Source organism: Apodemus sylvaticus, chromosome 14 (assembly GCF_947179515.1).
Source record: "Apodemus sylvaticus chromosome 14, mApoSyl1.1, whole genome shotgun sequence".
Taxonomy (NCBI): Eukaryota; Metazoa; Chordata; class Mammalia; order Rodentia; family Muridae; genus Apodemus; species Apodemus sylvaticus.
In genome coordinates this window covers 12,196,180-12,212,240 of record NC_067485.1, presented here as the reverse complement: position 1 = coordinate 12,212,240, position 16,061 = coordinate 12,196,180, and the positions used below count along the sequence as shown (strand labels likewise).

At 51.6% G+C, this 16,061-nt stretch overlaps 1 protein-coding gene across 1 annotated transcript; it reads right to left on the bottom strand.

The window, feature by feature from the left end:
• Positions 1 to 272: 272 nt before the first annotated feature.
• Positions 273 to 15,617, bottom strand: Lman2 (lectin, mannose binding 2). The gene is made up of 8 exons (XM_052156367.1): positions 15,197 to 15,617; positions 14,972 to 15,090; positions 5,790 to 5,907; positions 4,746 to 4,825; positions 4,412 to 4,573; positions 4,189 to 4,303; positions 1,725 to 1,844; positions 273 to 563 (listed from the first exon to the last, which is right to left on the bottom strand). The coding sequence occupies exons 1-8, from the start codon at positions 15,396 to 15,398 to the stop codon at positions 403 to 405; spliced, it is 1,077 nt and encodes a 358-aa protein (XP_052012327.1). The 5' UTR covers positions 15,399 to 15,617; the 3' UTR covers positions 273 to 402.
• Between the last annotated feature and the right edge of the window lie 444 nt (positions 15,618 to 16,061).

Sequence of the window (16,061 nt, the reverse complement as noted above, 5' to 3'; positions counted from 1 at the left end):
TGTCTGCACTGAGCGCTCCTCCAGCCTTAGCTGAGGTCTGCCTTTGTAAAAGCTGCAGGGAGGCCCAGAATCCCAAACCCTGTTTGCTACCACAGGCCTCTGAACAAAACCACTGCCTGGAACCCTAAGGAGCCATCCATACACAGGGCCTCAAATACAGACTCCCTTACTCCCAACAGCAAGCCTTGGGATGGGGCAAGGCCCTCCAGCTGTGGGGATGCTAAACCCTGGCCCCAGCCCTGCCCGCTGTCTCAGCTGGGCAAGAAGCAAAATGTAAGAAAATATTTTAATTATTTCTTTGAAACAGTTAAGAAATAAGGTCCATTGGTTTTTACAATCCCAGTAGAAAAAAGTTCACATGAGAGCCCGGCCCAGGTCAGGCCCTTCCCAGGCAGACCGGCCTCAGTAGAAACGCTTGTTCCGCTCCTGGCGCTTCTGAAACACCACAGCGCCCACCACGGCACAGACGATGATGCCCAGGAGCGCGCACAGCAGCAGCAGGAACACCCTCCACCCCGTCAGGGGCCCGCTCCGGAAGTTCCCAGTGGGGTCATCCACATTGTCTATGGAAAGAGACAGAGATCAATGTACTAAGCACGAAAGGGCTGCAGCTTACACCCAGCACTGGCGAAGGGCAGGGGTCAGCTGGATCTACTTTGAGGGAGACTTCATAGGCCACATGATCCCCAGAGCAGCTTAGCCTTGTAGCCCCACGGGTGGGTCACGACGGCCTGTCACTGCTCGGTCCTCCACCAAGCCATCAGGGACAGAGCTAGACATGGATGCTTTGGAGACGGCAGCCTTCACGTGAGTGGACAAACAAGCTGACCCCGTCTCGACTGGCCCTGCGGATGCGATGGGCAAAGCCATCGGCACTTCCAGGAGCAGGGGCCAGAAGGATTACCTTAGCTCTAAAATCTACAGCTGGAGGAATGGCTCAGGGGTTGAGTACACACTGAAGTTTGCTTCCCAACACCCATGTTAGGAGGTGACTCCAGCTCCAGGGAACCCAATGCCTGCAGCCTCCATGGGCGCCCACACATACCTCAATGCAAACAGTAAAATTTAAAAGCCATGAGATATCAAACACCAGGCCTGGTGGCGACACCTGTAATTCCTATACCCAAGGTACAGGCAGGAAACTCAAAAGGTCAGCATCACTGTCAGTTATACAGTGAGTTTGAGGCCAGCCCAGGCTACACGAGATAGAATGTGAGATGTCCTATTACCAAGAACAGCGAGCTCTGGTTTTTCCTAGACCGCTGGAACGACAGGATAGTGACCTATACTTTCAGTGGATCCATAGTTGCCCGTCGTGGCTCTGAGGAGTAGAATGAGGCACAGGTGTGCTCGAGGAGGGAACCAAGGCTGGGGTGAGGGCTAACCGCCACCTTCCTTTCAGGAGGAGCAAACAAACCTATGAGTCAGCCCTAACGGGTCACAGAACCTAGGCGTGACAGGGAGGCCTTGGCACGTATTGTCTGTGTGGACAACAGACTGGCCACACTTTAGCCCAGGAAGCAGTGGACACTAGGCGCTCACACGCCTGCTGACTAGGTGTCAGTCAGAGCCTCAACAGGATCCACATGGCAAGACAGCATCTCCTCCTCTACTCAAACACTCACCAAAGCCGACCTGGCCCAGGCTCTAGCAGGAGCAGCAGGACAGGCGCAGCTTGCTCCCCTGCAGCCCTGGACGGAGGGCGGGGCTGCATGCACACACACCTTTAGGAGACTTGAGGAAATTGACACCGGGCTCGATCTTGGTCCAGTCAATGCTCTCCTCCTCAGGCGTCCGTTCCACCGTGAGCTGGAAGAGCTTGATGGAGATGATGTCGTGGTTGTCTAGGCAGAGAGCACCACCTTAAGACATGGCCGCTGCCCTCCCCATAGGCAGAGAGCACCACCTCAAGACATGGCCACTGCCCTCCCCCAGCCTCTCAGGGCTGGCCCAGAGAGGGTTTCTGCCCAGCAGTCTCCTCTCCTAGGCAGGCAGCAGCTCAGGGGCTGGAGTGCAGCTCAATGCTAAACAAATGCTTAGCACGTATAAAAGCCTTCGTCAAGCCCAGCTTGGAGAAGGTGGGAGTGTTCCAGAGACAGAGAAAACAACAGAGAGAAAAGCAGTAACTTTGATGTTGGAAACGATCTAGAGCTAAACTTCAAGACTTAGTTTCTTTGCAAAATCGAAGCAATGCCCATATTGAGGGATCGCAATGCCAGGATAGGCAACTGCCCACGCAGTGCCGAGCGGAGGATGTGAACTAAAACCAGAAAGCCGACAAGGGCCGGCGTGACCATTGGGGCTGCTCATACCCCAGTGCTTCCAAGGGGGAGCAGCCGGCCAGCCTCGTCAGATCCCCATGCAGGCTGCAGATAATGAAGGAGCAGCTGAGCTTGAGGCGAGGAAAGGGCGTGGTCAGCACACTACCCCAGGTGAGGCACTGAGGTCCATGTGGCTCCTGGCCAGTCAATTCCACGTGTAAACCCAGCACAGCAATTAATGTGAGGTAAAGGTCCTTAGGGCAGGAAACAAGGAGCCACACAGTGAGCAGCTGGGGGCAGGGCAGGGCAGGCAGAGCCCTGGCTCCTGACACTCAGTGCATAGACCCTGAAGCAGAGAGCCAAGCCTTGAGCATCTGCTATCAAGTCAGACTCTGGCTGCTGCCTGGATTCTGCCATTTTCTACTTATCAAGGAGAAATTTCCCTTGATTTCAGTTATGTGAAAATGGAAAGAAAGCAACACCTAAGTAAACAGTGGCTGGCCCGGCGGTGGTGGGGCACGCCTTTAATTCTAGCACTTGGGAGGCAGAGGCAGGCAGATTTCTGGGTTCGAGGCCAGCCTGGTCTACAGAGTGAGTTCCAGGACAGCCAGGGTTACACAGAGAAACCCTGTCTCAAAAAAAAAACAACAAACAAACAAAAAAAAAAAAAACCAGTGGCTGGTCTGGTGCTGCACACCTTGATCCCAGTACTTAGAGGCAAGTGGATCTCTAAGACTGAGGCTAGCCTGGTCTACATAGAGGATGTGAGGACAGCAAAAGTTCATAAACACCCTTCCCCCCCAATAAAAACCCTGGTGCCTGCCTGTCTCTTCAAGTGGCCACTCCAAACAGCCCTGTGGACATCTACCTGTCACAGACAGTCATCTGTTCCATCAGGAACCCTCTGCAGACATGGGAGTACTGTCACATGGAATCCCAGGTAAGCCAGGGCAGGGGACAAGAAAGAGCAAGGTCCATGCTGGGTCGTTACTGACATGAGTCTGGCCATGAGCTGCTGACAACTGAGGCTGGGGTGTAGGAACTTTAAAGAAACACAACAGCAGCTCTGGGACTACATGGCCTTGTGCTCTTCCTGGAGAGGAGGGAGGCATCTGGACAGAGGGGACATTATAGTCCCTAAAAGAGTTTATCCTGGGATAAATAAGGTCTGCTAGCTCACGCACATCACAGCCCAGTTCTGGTCAGCTGGAGCTGGTCCAAGGGTAGACCTTTCTAAACATCCCTAGTAGACTGGGTCACAGCCTCTTATAGTGTGGGGAGTGGAGGGACAGGACCATAAACAGGAAGCAAGGAAATTACACAGCTAAGACACGTTATACAGAAACCAGAGCTGGGGAAGGGAGGGGGATGAAGAGCATAGACTGGAGCAGGAGACGGTTTAAATGAGGGAAGCAGGGAATTCACATTTAAGGAAGACACTAAAAACATGACCAGGCCCCAAGCAGAAAGGACAGGACAGCTGGAGTCACCTTCAGCACAGGGAGAAGCCAAAGCAGGGAGGTGGCCTGGGGAGGGCCTGGCAGCCATTACAGATCTGCGCACAGGGATAACATTCCAGGCACCCCTGGGCGTCAGTGAGAGGTGGCAGCAAGGAGAAAGATGGGCAGTAGATCTGCGGAGTACGCGGCGGCAGGAGACGAGGTCCAGGGTGATGCCAAGGTATGTTGTCCCAGGCAACTAGAAAGACTAGGATGCCGCTTCACCTTGATGGCAAGGCCACCATTGGGGGGGGGGGGGGAACTAAACACCTGTGTTCTATAGATAGCTGGCGCTAGGAATCCATCAAGCTGCAATACCTAGACCCAAGATGAAGAGGCCAGCCGACGGCTTGCGCCTGCCCTTAAGCACACCAACAGTTACAGCTGATGAGCTGTTAACTGCCCAGAGCATCCTTTCACACACTCACCAGACAGGTCACCGGTGCCAGCAGAGGCTCCAAAGTAGTAGCCAGTGGGCAGGCGCACCCCGGTGATGTCGATGCAGTTCTTCCACTCGTTCTTGTCCTCCAGGTCAGTCATCACCTGCAGTCAGCAGGCAGGTCAAGCTCACGCCCAGGCCCAGCCAACTACCTTCTGGAGGCTCCGTGGAGCCAACACAGGCCCAGCAGCCTCCCCCTCATGCCTGCTCACCGTGAGGCGGCCCCGGGAATAGCGTACAGCTAGGAAGGTGTCATGGTCCCGGTTGCGGAAGTCAGCTGTGCAGCCTGCCAACTCACTCCAGCGGCCATCTTTGCTGTGATCATATGACAGGGAGCCATTGTTCACCATCACGGAGATGTACGGGAACACACGCTGGAACCGAGACACCGGTTACACCATGCCTAGCCAGCCTGGGGGCACATACCATCCTGCCCCTGGAGGATGCTTTTGGCTAGAATCACATCAAAATCCTAGTCCCCAGTCTCAAGCCAGCTGCCCAGCCCTCATTCGCCTGCCTGCCCCACAGAGGAGAGCAGGGTCCTACCTCAGTGGTTTCATCATTGGGATATGTGTCCAGGAAGATGGCCAAACCGTGGAAGTTGTCTTTGCTTCCAAACACAGGCCCTGGAATTATGAGATACCTTCAGAAGAGGATCAATCCTGGGCAGAAGTAAAGTCCAACCATTGGTGCCTCAACCAAGAAGGAAGGAACCTTGAAGGACAAAGCTGGTCGGGAGGAGCCCAGGACTCTCGGGACAGAGAACTGAAGACTGAGGCCCAGTATCACCAGTGCCATGAGTTCAAGGACAGCTTCAGCTTCATAGTACCAGGTCAGCCAGGGCCACAGCAAGGTCCCACTGAACAGCAATGAAGACTGAGGCCTTAACAAGGCGAGTGCTGGGAACTGGCAGTGCCCAGTCTAGAACACATGGATGGAGCCACAGAAGAACCTAAAGCTACAAGCGGCCAATTTCTGCAAGGGCCCAAGGGCGCCTTCAGCCCTGCTGGCTGCACAGTCTACGTGCCAGCCTTTATGTTTGGCCTTTAAAAATGGCAGAATGGGCCCACAAATGGCCAACAGGTAAAGGCCCTTGCCACCAGGCCTGGTGACTTTAGTTTCATCCCCAGAAAGTGCATAAAGGTAGAACCGATCTCACCAGCAACCCTTTGCTCTCCACAGGTGCTGTGGTATGCATGGGCACCCGTGCATACACACAAATATTTCTAAAATCTATGGGAAAATGGCCAGGTATGGCAGTGCATACCTGCAGCCCAAGTTGAAAGACTGAGGCAGAAGGAATACTTTCATGTTTTAGGTAGCCTGGGCTAATGAGATTAAAACCAGACTGGGATATATAGTCAAAGTCTCTAAAAACCTAAAAATTGTTAGGTAGGCAGAATGGTTAAAACCATGTCAGGAGGGGTGGAGGGGCTGCACCTCAGGCACTCCTGCCACCTCCAGAGCCAGGTCAGCAGCAGTCTCCCAACAGAGGACAGGAACACAGGCAGGCCACTTGCCAGGTCCACCCACCGCTGTGGCTGGCCACAGCGCCACGGCACCTACGCTACTGTTCGTGCGCCTCCCCACCTGGTACAAGGCGGTCTCGGGTGTACCACAAGGCGATGCCATCTCCATGGAGATTCTTCTTCCCTGTGCCATGGACCTTGAAGTGGACATGCATTTCCCAGTCCTTAAGGAAGCACGGCTGGAAAGAAGCAGAGAGGCCCTCAGAGTTACCATGGCTTTCGAGCAAGCTGAAGTGCGGCCTGGTGCATTCACTTCCACACACTTACTCCCTCTCCACCAAAACTAGGCAATCACCTCAGGGGTCAGGCAAGGGAACCTTAAGTGATATTGGCCCCTAAATGAGGGAGGGAGGCCAAACAGTGTCCCCTGGCTCTCTGCCAAGGCAGGCCTTTTCCTCAGTGTATAATCCCAACCCTGCTTTATCATCCTCATCTCTGATGCCTGTCCTAGAACCTCAGAGAGGATCGCCAGCTCCGTTTAAGTCATGTATTTTAAAGATTTATTTATTTATTTTATGTATATGAGTATACTGTCTTCAGACACATCAAAAAAGGGCATCAGATCCCATTACAGTGAGCCACCATGTGGTTGCTGGGAATTGAACTCAGGACCTCTGGAAGAGCAGTCAGTGCTCTTAACCGCTAAGCCATCTCTCCAGCCCCACATATTTTAAACTAAAAGACAAAAAATAATTTTGAGGCAAAATAACTTATTCATAACTGATAAAGTGCTGATTCGCCAGGCAGTGGTGGCAGTGGTGGCGCACGCCTTTAATCCCAGCACTTGGGAGGCTGAGGCAGGAAGATTTCTGAGTTGGAGGCCAGTCTGGTCTACAGACTGAGTTCCAGGACAGCCAGAGCTATACAGAGAAACCCTGTCTCGAAAAAACCAAAAGAATTTTGACTCATACCTAAGTCTAACTGAAACTCTGGCCAGTTCTTATACTCCCCACAGCCTCCAGGCATTTAAACTACCCTATTCCTTTCTACAGCCCTCTATTCTTTTTTAAAGATTTATTTATTTATTTAATGTATGTGAGTACACTGTATCAGATCTCATTACAGATGGTTGTGAGCCACCATGTGGTTGCTGGAATTTGAACTCAGGACCCCTAGGAAGAATAGTCAGTGCTTTTAACCACTGAGCCATCTCTTCAGCGCCCTCTACAACTCTCTTCTAAAATCCCTCCCAAGGACTGTCACTGGGGCTCACATCCAAGTCTGGCCTAGGGCAAATCCAGCCCTGCCTGATCTGGGGCCCTGGCAGAGCTCATGCCTCCACCAGAGGAAGCACCAGCTCCCGGCAGGAGGACCAGGTGCAGAGCCAGCTCAGTCCACAGAGAGGGGAGTAGCTAATCACCAGGAGACTCCATCAACACTGGGACACACGGTGAGCCACTCCACCGGAAGCTGGGGCGTGGTGGAACATGTCCATAGCCAGCAGTCAGGAAACACTCCAGTGTGGGGCTAGCCTAGTCTATTTAATACCCAATTCAGGTGAAGGCGAAAAGACAGCTCTTGGTGTGTGCGGTTTCAAGCTGCACCCCCACCCTTTCTTTTGGTTTTCTTCCTCTTCTCCTTAATCTTCCTCTTCTTAAAAAATGTTGTTTTTGTTTCTTGCTTTTTATTTTTAATATTCATTTTATATGTCTGTGTGATAGTTTTGGATCCCCTGGAACTGGGGTTATATACAGTTGTCAGCTGCCATGTATGTGCTGGGACTTGAACCTGGATCCTCTGGAAGAGCAGCCGGTGAGTGCTCTTGACCACTGAGCCATCTCTCCAGCCACCGCGCCCAACACCACTTTTTTTTTTGAGACCAGATTTGTCTGTGTAACTGGAATTCATGTTGTAGAAAATTACCTGCCTCTGCCTCACAAACGCTAGGACTGAGGGCGTGCACCACTTTGCCTAGCCCATTTTTCCCCTCCCTCCCTCCCTCCTTCTCTTTAAAGTGTGTGCGCGTGTTGGAGACAGGGCCTTGTGCACCCACATCAGCCTCCCGAGTGCTGGGGTCACAGACACGTGCTGCCGCGGCCACGCGGTCTCATGCAGCTATTAACAATACAGCTCATGAACACCTGGACTTGGACCCACAGACCCTGGGAGAAGACGATGAAATGGCAGCCGTGCAAGCCCCAGGGTGCTGGGGGAAAGACAAGCAGGCACAGGAGGAGGAGGGCGCTGCAGGCTGAGGGGCTGGGTGGCCTCCTTCAGAATGGCCCCAGGTGCCCGTGGACTTGCAAGCTGTAAGGTAACAGACCCTTTCCACCCCAGCAGCTTTTGGTCCTGGCCATAAGTCATAACCCTGACTAGACGGAAACCTAGCTCAACCTCTCCCTCACCCTGAGCCCGTGTATCGGTGAGGATGCTACGCCCACTGCAGACAGGCTGGCTGACAGGAGACAGGAGACAGCAAACAGCAGGCAGCACAAGCAGCCTTGTACACCATTTCACTAGTCTTCACCCATCCTTATCCTGACGGCAGCCATGGTAACCCCGAGGAAACACAGAAGGAGGGGAAAAGGCTGTGCCTGACTCCCAGGAAAACAGTCATTCCCCGAAGCATTACTGTTTCTGCACTTTTAACACTCCCCCCAACTCCTGATCCTCAAGGTTGAGAAGTTGATTTTCCAGTTTATCTCCCTAGTCTGTTCCTAGCCATGAACAGCACTCCCTGCAACTCCTCAATTAGAGGTGGTCCTGTTACTGTCTGCACAGTTCCCAGAGGGAAAAAGGACAATCTGAGGAACTTGACAGTACAATGAAATGTATTATTCTTGTATCCAGGAACATCTCCATTCAAAAATTAAAATATACTATGTCCTACCACAGGCAATGTGCCCAGTGCACTGACTGATCAGTTATGTGCACCAGCAGGGACCAGGGACCCGCCCTGGCCACAGAACAGGAACTAGTAAGTACCTGTGTGACAACTCAGAGCAGCCGGGTGGTGGTGGCTCACGCCTGTAATCCCAGCACTCTGGGTGGCAGAGGCAGGCGGATTTCTGAAGGACAGCCAGGGCTATACAGAGAAACCCTGTCTCGAAAAAACCAAATCCAAAAAACAAACAAAAACAAAAATCAAAACAAAAAACAAAAAAAAAACAAAACTCAGAGCAACAGGAGCTTCCCTAGCTCTGGAATTTCACTAGTCTTCGCCCAGGCATGGATTGGGAAGGGGCAGCTAAGAGATGGTGACAGGTAGCCACAAAGTCAGAAGCTAAGAGATGGTGACAGGTAGCCACAAAGACAGAAGGAACCTGAGCCAAGGTCTGCAGAGGGAGATGGAGGCAGTGTCCAAGTTGGGTCTGCAATCTAAAAGAAAGTGCACTAGCAGGGCCCACCCAGGGAGGGACTCAGCTCCCTGTTGGGCCCTCTTCCTGGAATTAGGGCTAAGTGACTTGGCCAATCTCAGCAGGGATGACAAGTAACCAGACACCAAAGAGACAGGGTGGGACTGAAACCCAAGAAAGCGGAGCTGCTGTACAGACTGAGCTCCTGGTAGCTTCGGCCAAGGAGTCAAAGGACAGTTATGAGAATTTAGCAGGTTAAGTGGTATTCTTAAACTCTCACTAAGAAACAAAATTTCAGAACAATATATGGTAACGTAAGGGAGAAACTTAATAACAGATGAAGAGATAACTGATATATCCAAGGTTACTCAAACAAATACCAAGAATGGTGCATGGGGGCAAAGAAAATATTCAGAATTGAAAGTAAGATCCCAGAGTAAACAGCACAAATAGTTCAATTCCAAATTGAGACACACGAGACTGAACCAAACAGCAGAGCTCTGTGATAAATCCCAATGGTCCTAGAGCCACAGGAGAGGAAGGACATCTACATTCTGGATGTGGGCTGACGCAATGGAAGAGTGTCCAGCAGAGAGCCGTGGGTGTGGCACCTGCCTAGATTCCATCCTGACACTATAAACTCCTCAAAAAGGTGACTGCTCTGGGGGGTGGGGGGAACGGACAGGGACGACGACTGGCCACTCCCAGTCTCCTTTTCTGTATTTCCAATGTGAAGCTATTTGTGTTGTTTTCCTAAGATGTACCTTTTTATTATTTTTAATCATTGCGAGTGAGCACAGGTGCCACGGCAGTCAGAGGCTTTGGATACACTGGCTGTTGCGAACCTTTTATAAAAGCAAAGCCTGCCTGTAAGTACTGAGCCATCTCTGCAGCCTGTTTCTGTTGGTCCTGTGACAACACGAAGTCTCACAGAGCCTGAGCTGCTCTAGAACTCACCATCGGCACCAAGGGCCGCCCTGAGCTCCTGAGCTCCCTACCTCCAACCCCCAAGTCCTATGGCAGCGTATCCAACTTCATAATGCCCTTTGCCTTGAGGTGAAGGGGTGGAAGCCCTCAGATATCTGGCTTTTCAGACTCCAAACTTTAACTTTGTAAAACGTACTCCTCCTTACAACCTTCATTACAGTAGCAACCAGAAATTCAAAAAAAAAAAAAAAATACAGATCACCTTCAAGGAGCCAATAAAAATTCTGGCTGGGAATGGTGTTATCCTAATACTCAGAAGGCAAAGATATAAAGACTTAGCATACTGGCCTCAAATTTGCTTTAGATGGAAGAAAAAAAGAAAGAAAGGAAGAAAAAAAAGTCCAGGAATAGAAATCCTTGACCACGGCATAAGTAAAACGAGATCAGTAAGCTATGTACCAAACTACCTAGAAAGCCGTATGTGTTTAAAACGATTTCACGTTCTCGTGTGAATGGCTCCTCTGCCACCTGTGTGTCCGCACATGGCGCTCCCAGCCCCTAGAGCAGCATGTCTGCCTCAGCCCAGGCCCCCAGGGAACGCTTTCTCTTTTAAAGAGCTGCCATGGTCATGGTGTCCCTCTACAGCAACAGAACCCTGACACAGACAGTCCCTGAAGACTACACATAAGGAAGAGCCCAAGCCAGTGCAAGGCCAGCCCTGGAACAAACGGACACGGGAGAAGGGAAGGAGAAAGCAATTGCAAGGTCCATGTCAGGAGAGCCCAGGACGTCTCAGGAGACCACAGGCCTCAACACCTTCAGCACAACAGGGGGCCTCTAGGAGATGTAAATCAGGTGCAGTGTGGTCTGATTTACTTCTAAACTGTTTGTGGGGCCAGAGTTCTTCTCCCTGAGTCCACAGAAGTCCTAATACCTTGTTACCAAACCAGAACAATGGAAACAGAATCATCTTGCAGAACAAGTCATTTAAAGTCAGATAGTTTCTACATCTCTGCTTGAACAAAATAAACCACAGAGATATCAATCAACCAAGAGATCATTATAGGGATATCACCTGCAGTGGGAGGATCACTTGGGACCAGAGTTCAAGGCCAACCACAAAAAACAGCAAGACTTTACCTCACAAAATAACAGATGAAAAGCTAGGCGTGGTGGGCTACCCAGCTCTACCCCACTTCTTCCGGGTACTAAGTGAACACTGTCTCACTGTCTGGAGGCTGCACACAAGGATGTCTGACAGCAGCTGTCCCAGTGTATGCTGCTGAGGTGAGAGGTGGCTCAGGCCACAGTGCCTACTGCACAAACACAAGCTCCCACACTGGGATCCCGGCACCAGTACAAGCAGACACAGGGCACCCAGAGCTGCAGGCACCGAGCTGGCAGATCCAGAAATCTTGCTGGTTAGACAGTCCAGGTTCAACTAGAGACCCTGCCTCAAAAAATATGGTGGTAGGCAGGGCATGGTGGCACATACCTTTAATCCCAGCACTGGAGAGGCAGAGGAAGGCAGATCTGAGTTCCAGGCTAGCCTGGTCTATCTTGCTATTGTTCCAGGCCAGCCAGAGCCATATATCTAAAATAAAGTCAAAATGCATACTGTGGGCTAAGGAGATAACCAGGTTAGTCCAGTGGTGCTCTGCAAACACAAGGGCCTGAGCCATTGCAGACCCCGCATCAAAGAGAGCCTGGCCGGGTGCCATGCATTTGTGCTTCCAGTGCTGGGGAGGAGAAAGGGGATACTTGACACTCACTGGCCAGAGAGCAAGCCCCAGGACAGTGAGAGGCTCAAGAAACAAGGTTGCCATCTCCGAAAGAACAACATCTGAGGGTGACCTCTGGCCTCCACATGCTCATACACACAGCTGCACCAACACACACACACACCCCTAATGTGCACCAACACACACGGTGGCACAGGCTGTAATGTGGGCAAGTGGGAAACTGAGCAGAAAGATCATCCTGGGCTGTGCAGCAAATGTGAGGCCAGCCCGAGCAGATGAGACCATCTCAAAACAGAACCTGATGATCAGTTTGAGTTCATTCATCTTTGTTTGTTTGTTTGCTTTTTTGAGACAGGGTTTCTCTGTGTAGCCCTGGCTGTCCTGGAACTCACTCTGTAGACCAGGCTGGCCTCGCTCAGAAATCCACCTGCCTCTGCCTCCCAGAGAGTGCTGGGAGTAAAGGCTGCGCCACCACGCCCAACCGTCATTTTTATTTGCTCTTCTTCTTTTCTCTCCCTCCCCTTGCCCCTTCTCTCTCTGTCAGCTCTGTGTAGCCCTGGCTGTCCTTGCGCAGACTCTCAGCAGTCATCTTCCCTCAGCCTCCTGAATGCTGACAGTATAGACAAGTGCCATCGAAGCCATCTTGTTATAAAGCATCACTCACTATCTGGCATGCAGGAAACAACATCCTTTACAAGCCTTTCTTCAATGCTGGGAGCTGAACCCAGGCCAAGACAAGCACCTAACTGTCCCTCTCACCCCTCTGCGGATATTTAAGCCCAAGACAAGTTCTTCAGGGGAAGGGGTGCTTTTTGTTTTTGTTTTAATTTTTATTTATATGTATGTGCGGATTGCAGAAAATGTCAGGTGTTGAGCACCCTAGAGCTAGAGGTCCAGGCAGTTATGAGAGCCGCAGTGTGGGTGCTAGGAACATACTCAGCACGCAGAAAACCATGTCCTGCAAGAGCAGCAAATGCTCCTACACTGCTAAGCCATCTCTCCAGCACCCAACCTTAAAGAGAGTCTCTCTCTAAACCTGGAGCTGCCTTAACTGGCTGGCCAGCAAGCTCTAGGAGCCCTTTGTCTCTGTCTCTTCAGGGCTGGGATTGCAGACAGCCAAGCACCGGCCTCTTTACCTGAGCTCTGGTCCCCACACTTGTGCTGCCAACTCTATACTCACTCGGCTGCCTCCCAGCCTCGAGCTGCCTCCCAGCCTCAAGCTACCTCCCAGCCTCTGCATCAACTCTTAAATTAAAAGAGGAAGGGGATCCACAATCTTGAACTGGCACAGTAAGCTTAATATGTAAGCTTAAGCCAGGCAGTGGTGGCGCACGTCTTTAATCCTAGCATTTGGGAGGCACCCGCAGCGGATTTCTGTGTTCAAGGCCAGCCTGGTCTACAGAGTGAGTTCCAGGACAGCCAGGGCTACCCGTCTCAAAACAACAACAACAAAAAGTTCTATCAACATTTTTATCTTGCTTTTTACAAAACAAAATGTTAGCTATACTTAACTCCTTTATGTGAAAAGCACAGGGCTACAGCGCCCGCGCACACACACGCACACACGTGAAAGAGTAGCTCCAGCTATCTGTGCAGCTCAGGAGTGACATGCTTGTCTTGCCCGGCATGCAGCGGTCCTGGTTTCAATCTACGGCACCACAAAATAAAATTAAAAGGAAAGAACAAAAAAAGTATCTGAAAAGCTGAACCAGAATGATGTGACAGACTGCGACTTGGGGACATGAGGTTCAATCGAGCACTCGGTGTGCGTGGCATCTGAGTGCAGACTTAACAAACGAGAAGAAGCCAAGGAACAGTCACAGGCCAGGAGGCTCTGTCCCAGACAGAGGGAACAGGACCGAAGCCCCTGAGGGAAGAAGGCAGACAGACAGACAGGCTGGAACAAACTGACAGAATGACTGGAGATGCCAATCCCCAAGGGACACGCTGTCCCGGGAGAATGTAGTTTTCCATTCCTGAGAGGTCTCAGGCTCTAAGGGACAGAGCCAAAGCAGATGAAGAGGGTAACCACAGACTCCCTAGCCTAGAGCAGTGTGGAGGCAGGAGGCAGGGAGAGAGGAGTGCTGAGGGGGCGAGCCGCTGAGGCAACTCCAGGACAGTGCAGTCTCACAGAACTAATGGCAAAATCAGCCAGAAGGGCCAAGAGAAAACAGTGATGGAGAGAACTAGGCCACTGCTGACAGTAAAGGCAGAAGGGAGGGCTAGATCAAGCGGGCTCAGGAGAAGCGGGTTTCCTTTCAAGCCATGGCCCATCCACAAATTACTTCTTTTCTCCTCTTCGCCAGCCTACACTTCTTCTCGCAGACATTGCGCAGCATTGCTGCAGCACCAAGGCAATGACACCTCAGGCGTTCTGTTCTCGGAAGGCAAAGGCCACAGAGAAAAAAACTGCCTGTAAGTTCAGTGGAGATATATAGCTGACAACAAGACTTTCAACCTAGCACTGAGGAAGGTAACCAGGTTTGTTAAGAATGTTGAAGGATGCCTGGCGGTGGTGGAGGACGCCTGTAATCCCAGCACTCTGGGAGGCAGAGGCAGGTGGATTTCTGAGTTTGAGGCCAGCCTGGTCTACAGAGTGAGTTCCAGGAGAGCCAGGGCTACAGAGAAACCCTGTCTCGAAAAAAACAAATCCAAAAAAAAAAAAAAAAAAAAAAAAGAAAGAAAGAAAAAAGAAAAAAGAATGTTGAAGGGGCTCTCCCATTGCTAATCAGAAGGCGTCGAGTGTCTCAAGGGGACTGCTGAGGGTGGAGGTCAGAAAGATCAGTTGAAATACTGTTTTTTTTCTATTCCCGGGTGCTATACTACCTCAGCATAAAGTCACACAATCTATTCCAAACACCTCGCTTGAGAATTAAATCTCATAAGGTGTGGCAAGATCAGAACCCAACACACAGTAAACTACTCCATGAAGATAAGGTTTCACCCTTCCCACGATTAATCCGGTTCGGTTTAGTCTGACAACACTAGTTAACTAAGAGAAGCTCAACTATGCACCTGAGCTTCTTACTTAAGTCACTAAAAAGCGGACACTGTTACTTAGCTTGTATGCTTTCTGAAGAAATATGTGAAAGTGTAACGAGTCGCTCACGGTTTCTGACACCCAGTAACTACACAAGTCTCTCTTAATGATTTGTGTGACCAGGACAGAAAAATCGGCAGGACAAAACAGGAACACGTGTGTACACGAAGCTGGCAGCTGGGGAGGCAGGGATTTCTGTATCAGTGAACGGTCACGCTGAGTCTCTTGGCACACTCACCTGGTGGTTCCAAATCGAGCCCTCTTTGCTGCGCTCGTCAGGGGTCAGACGCACGTACTGGCTCGTTAGCATCGTGCTGCCTTGGAAGTCCCAGAGCGGCATGGAACTGGAACCGACCCCTGTGGGCAGAGACGGACACAGGCGCTCAGAAGGCCGCGCCAGAGCTCTACAGCGCCACAAGAAGGGCATGCCCTCCTCCAACCCACGCCAGCCCCGCGGCCTCACCTTGGTAGGGCTTGATGAGCGAGTGCTCCCGCTTGAGGTGCTCACTGTTGCCGTCGGTTATGTCCGCAGCCACCGGCCCCAGCAACATAAGTAAATGTAGAAACGTAGTGAGGCCTGGGCCGGGGCCAGGAAGCCCAGGCCTCCCTGGGCACCGCTGACCCCAGCCCCAGCCCCAGCGCCAAAGCCAGGCCTCAGCCGCCATTCTCCTTTTCTCTCGGCCACTTCCGCCCTAGGACTTCCGCCTTCCGGGTGATTTTCCTAATGGTCTCCGGCCGGAAGCCCTCCAAACTAGTATCACCGGAGAGTTAAGAAGGAAAGCCTCGCAGTCAGCGGGATGGCAGCCTTATTGGCTGGCCAGCCTCCTATCCTAGGAGAGCGCGGTTCCATAACTTTGGAGGTTCCTGGTCGCCTGTCGGCCGGCCACTGCCAAGGGTTCTCATGAGCGACAAGGGATCCCACCAATCATGGAGCAGCACGTTAGGCTTGCAGGCCAATGAGAAGCAGAGGTTTCTTTGAGGGCTGGAAGAAAGCCGAAGTGAAGCATCCTGGAACTTGTAGTTTCACGGGCTGCTTGCTCAAGCTGGGCACTCTATTTGGTTCTAAGCTTCTAGAAAGATCCTGACTTTGAAGTGATCTTTCCAGTACGGTGGAGAAAGCCGCACTGGAGTGAATTAGAAAGCTTGGAGTCCAGTCCCAGCGCCACCCTGGACTCGGTGGGTGGGGCAAATCCTTTAGGCCACCTCTAGCTAGTACCACTCCTCTGGAGACTTAAAGAGGCCAGTTAATTGAGGGCCTCTGCTATCCCCAATGACTCAAGAACAGTCAGACTGAAGCAGGAGGAGCACACCAGATACTGACCTGGAAC

Bases quoted from the DNA above. Each gene is read 5' to 3' on its own strand.
- Lman2 (XM_052156367.1), bottom strand. From the start codon at position 15,398: ATGGCGGCTGAGGCCTGGCTTTGGCGCTGGGGCTGGGGCTGGGGTCAG. The intron at 4,574-4,745 runs GTAGGACCCTGC...TCTCGGTTCCAG, and splicing joins CCAATGATGAAACCACTGAG to CGTGTGTTCCCGTACATCTC. The intron at 1,845-4,188 runs GTGAGTGTGTGA...CTCTCTGCCTAG, and splicing joins TGGCACCGGTGACCTGTCTG to ACAACCACGACATCATCTCC.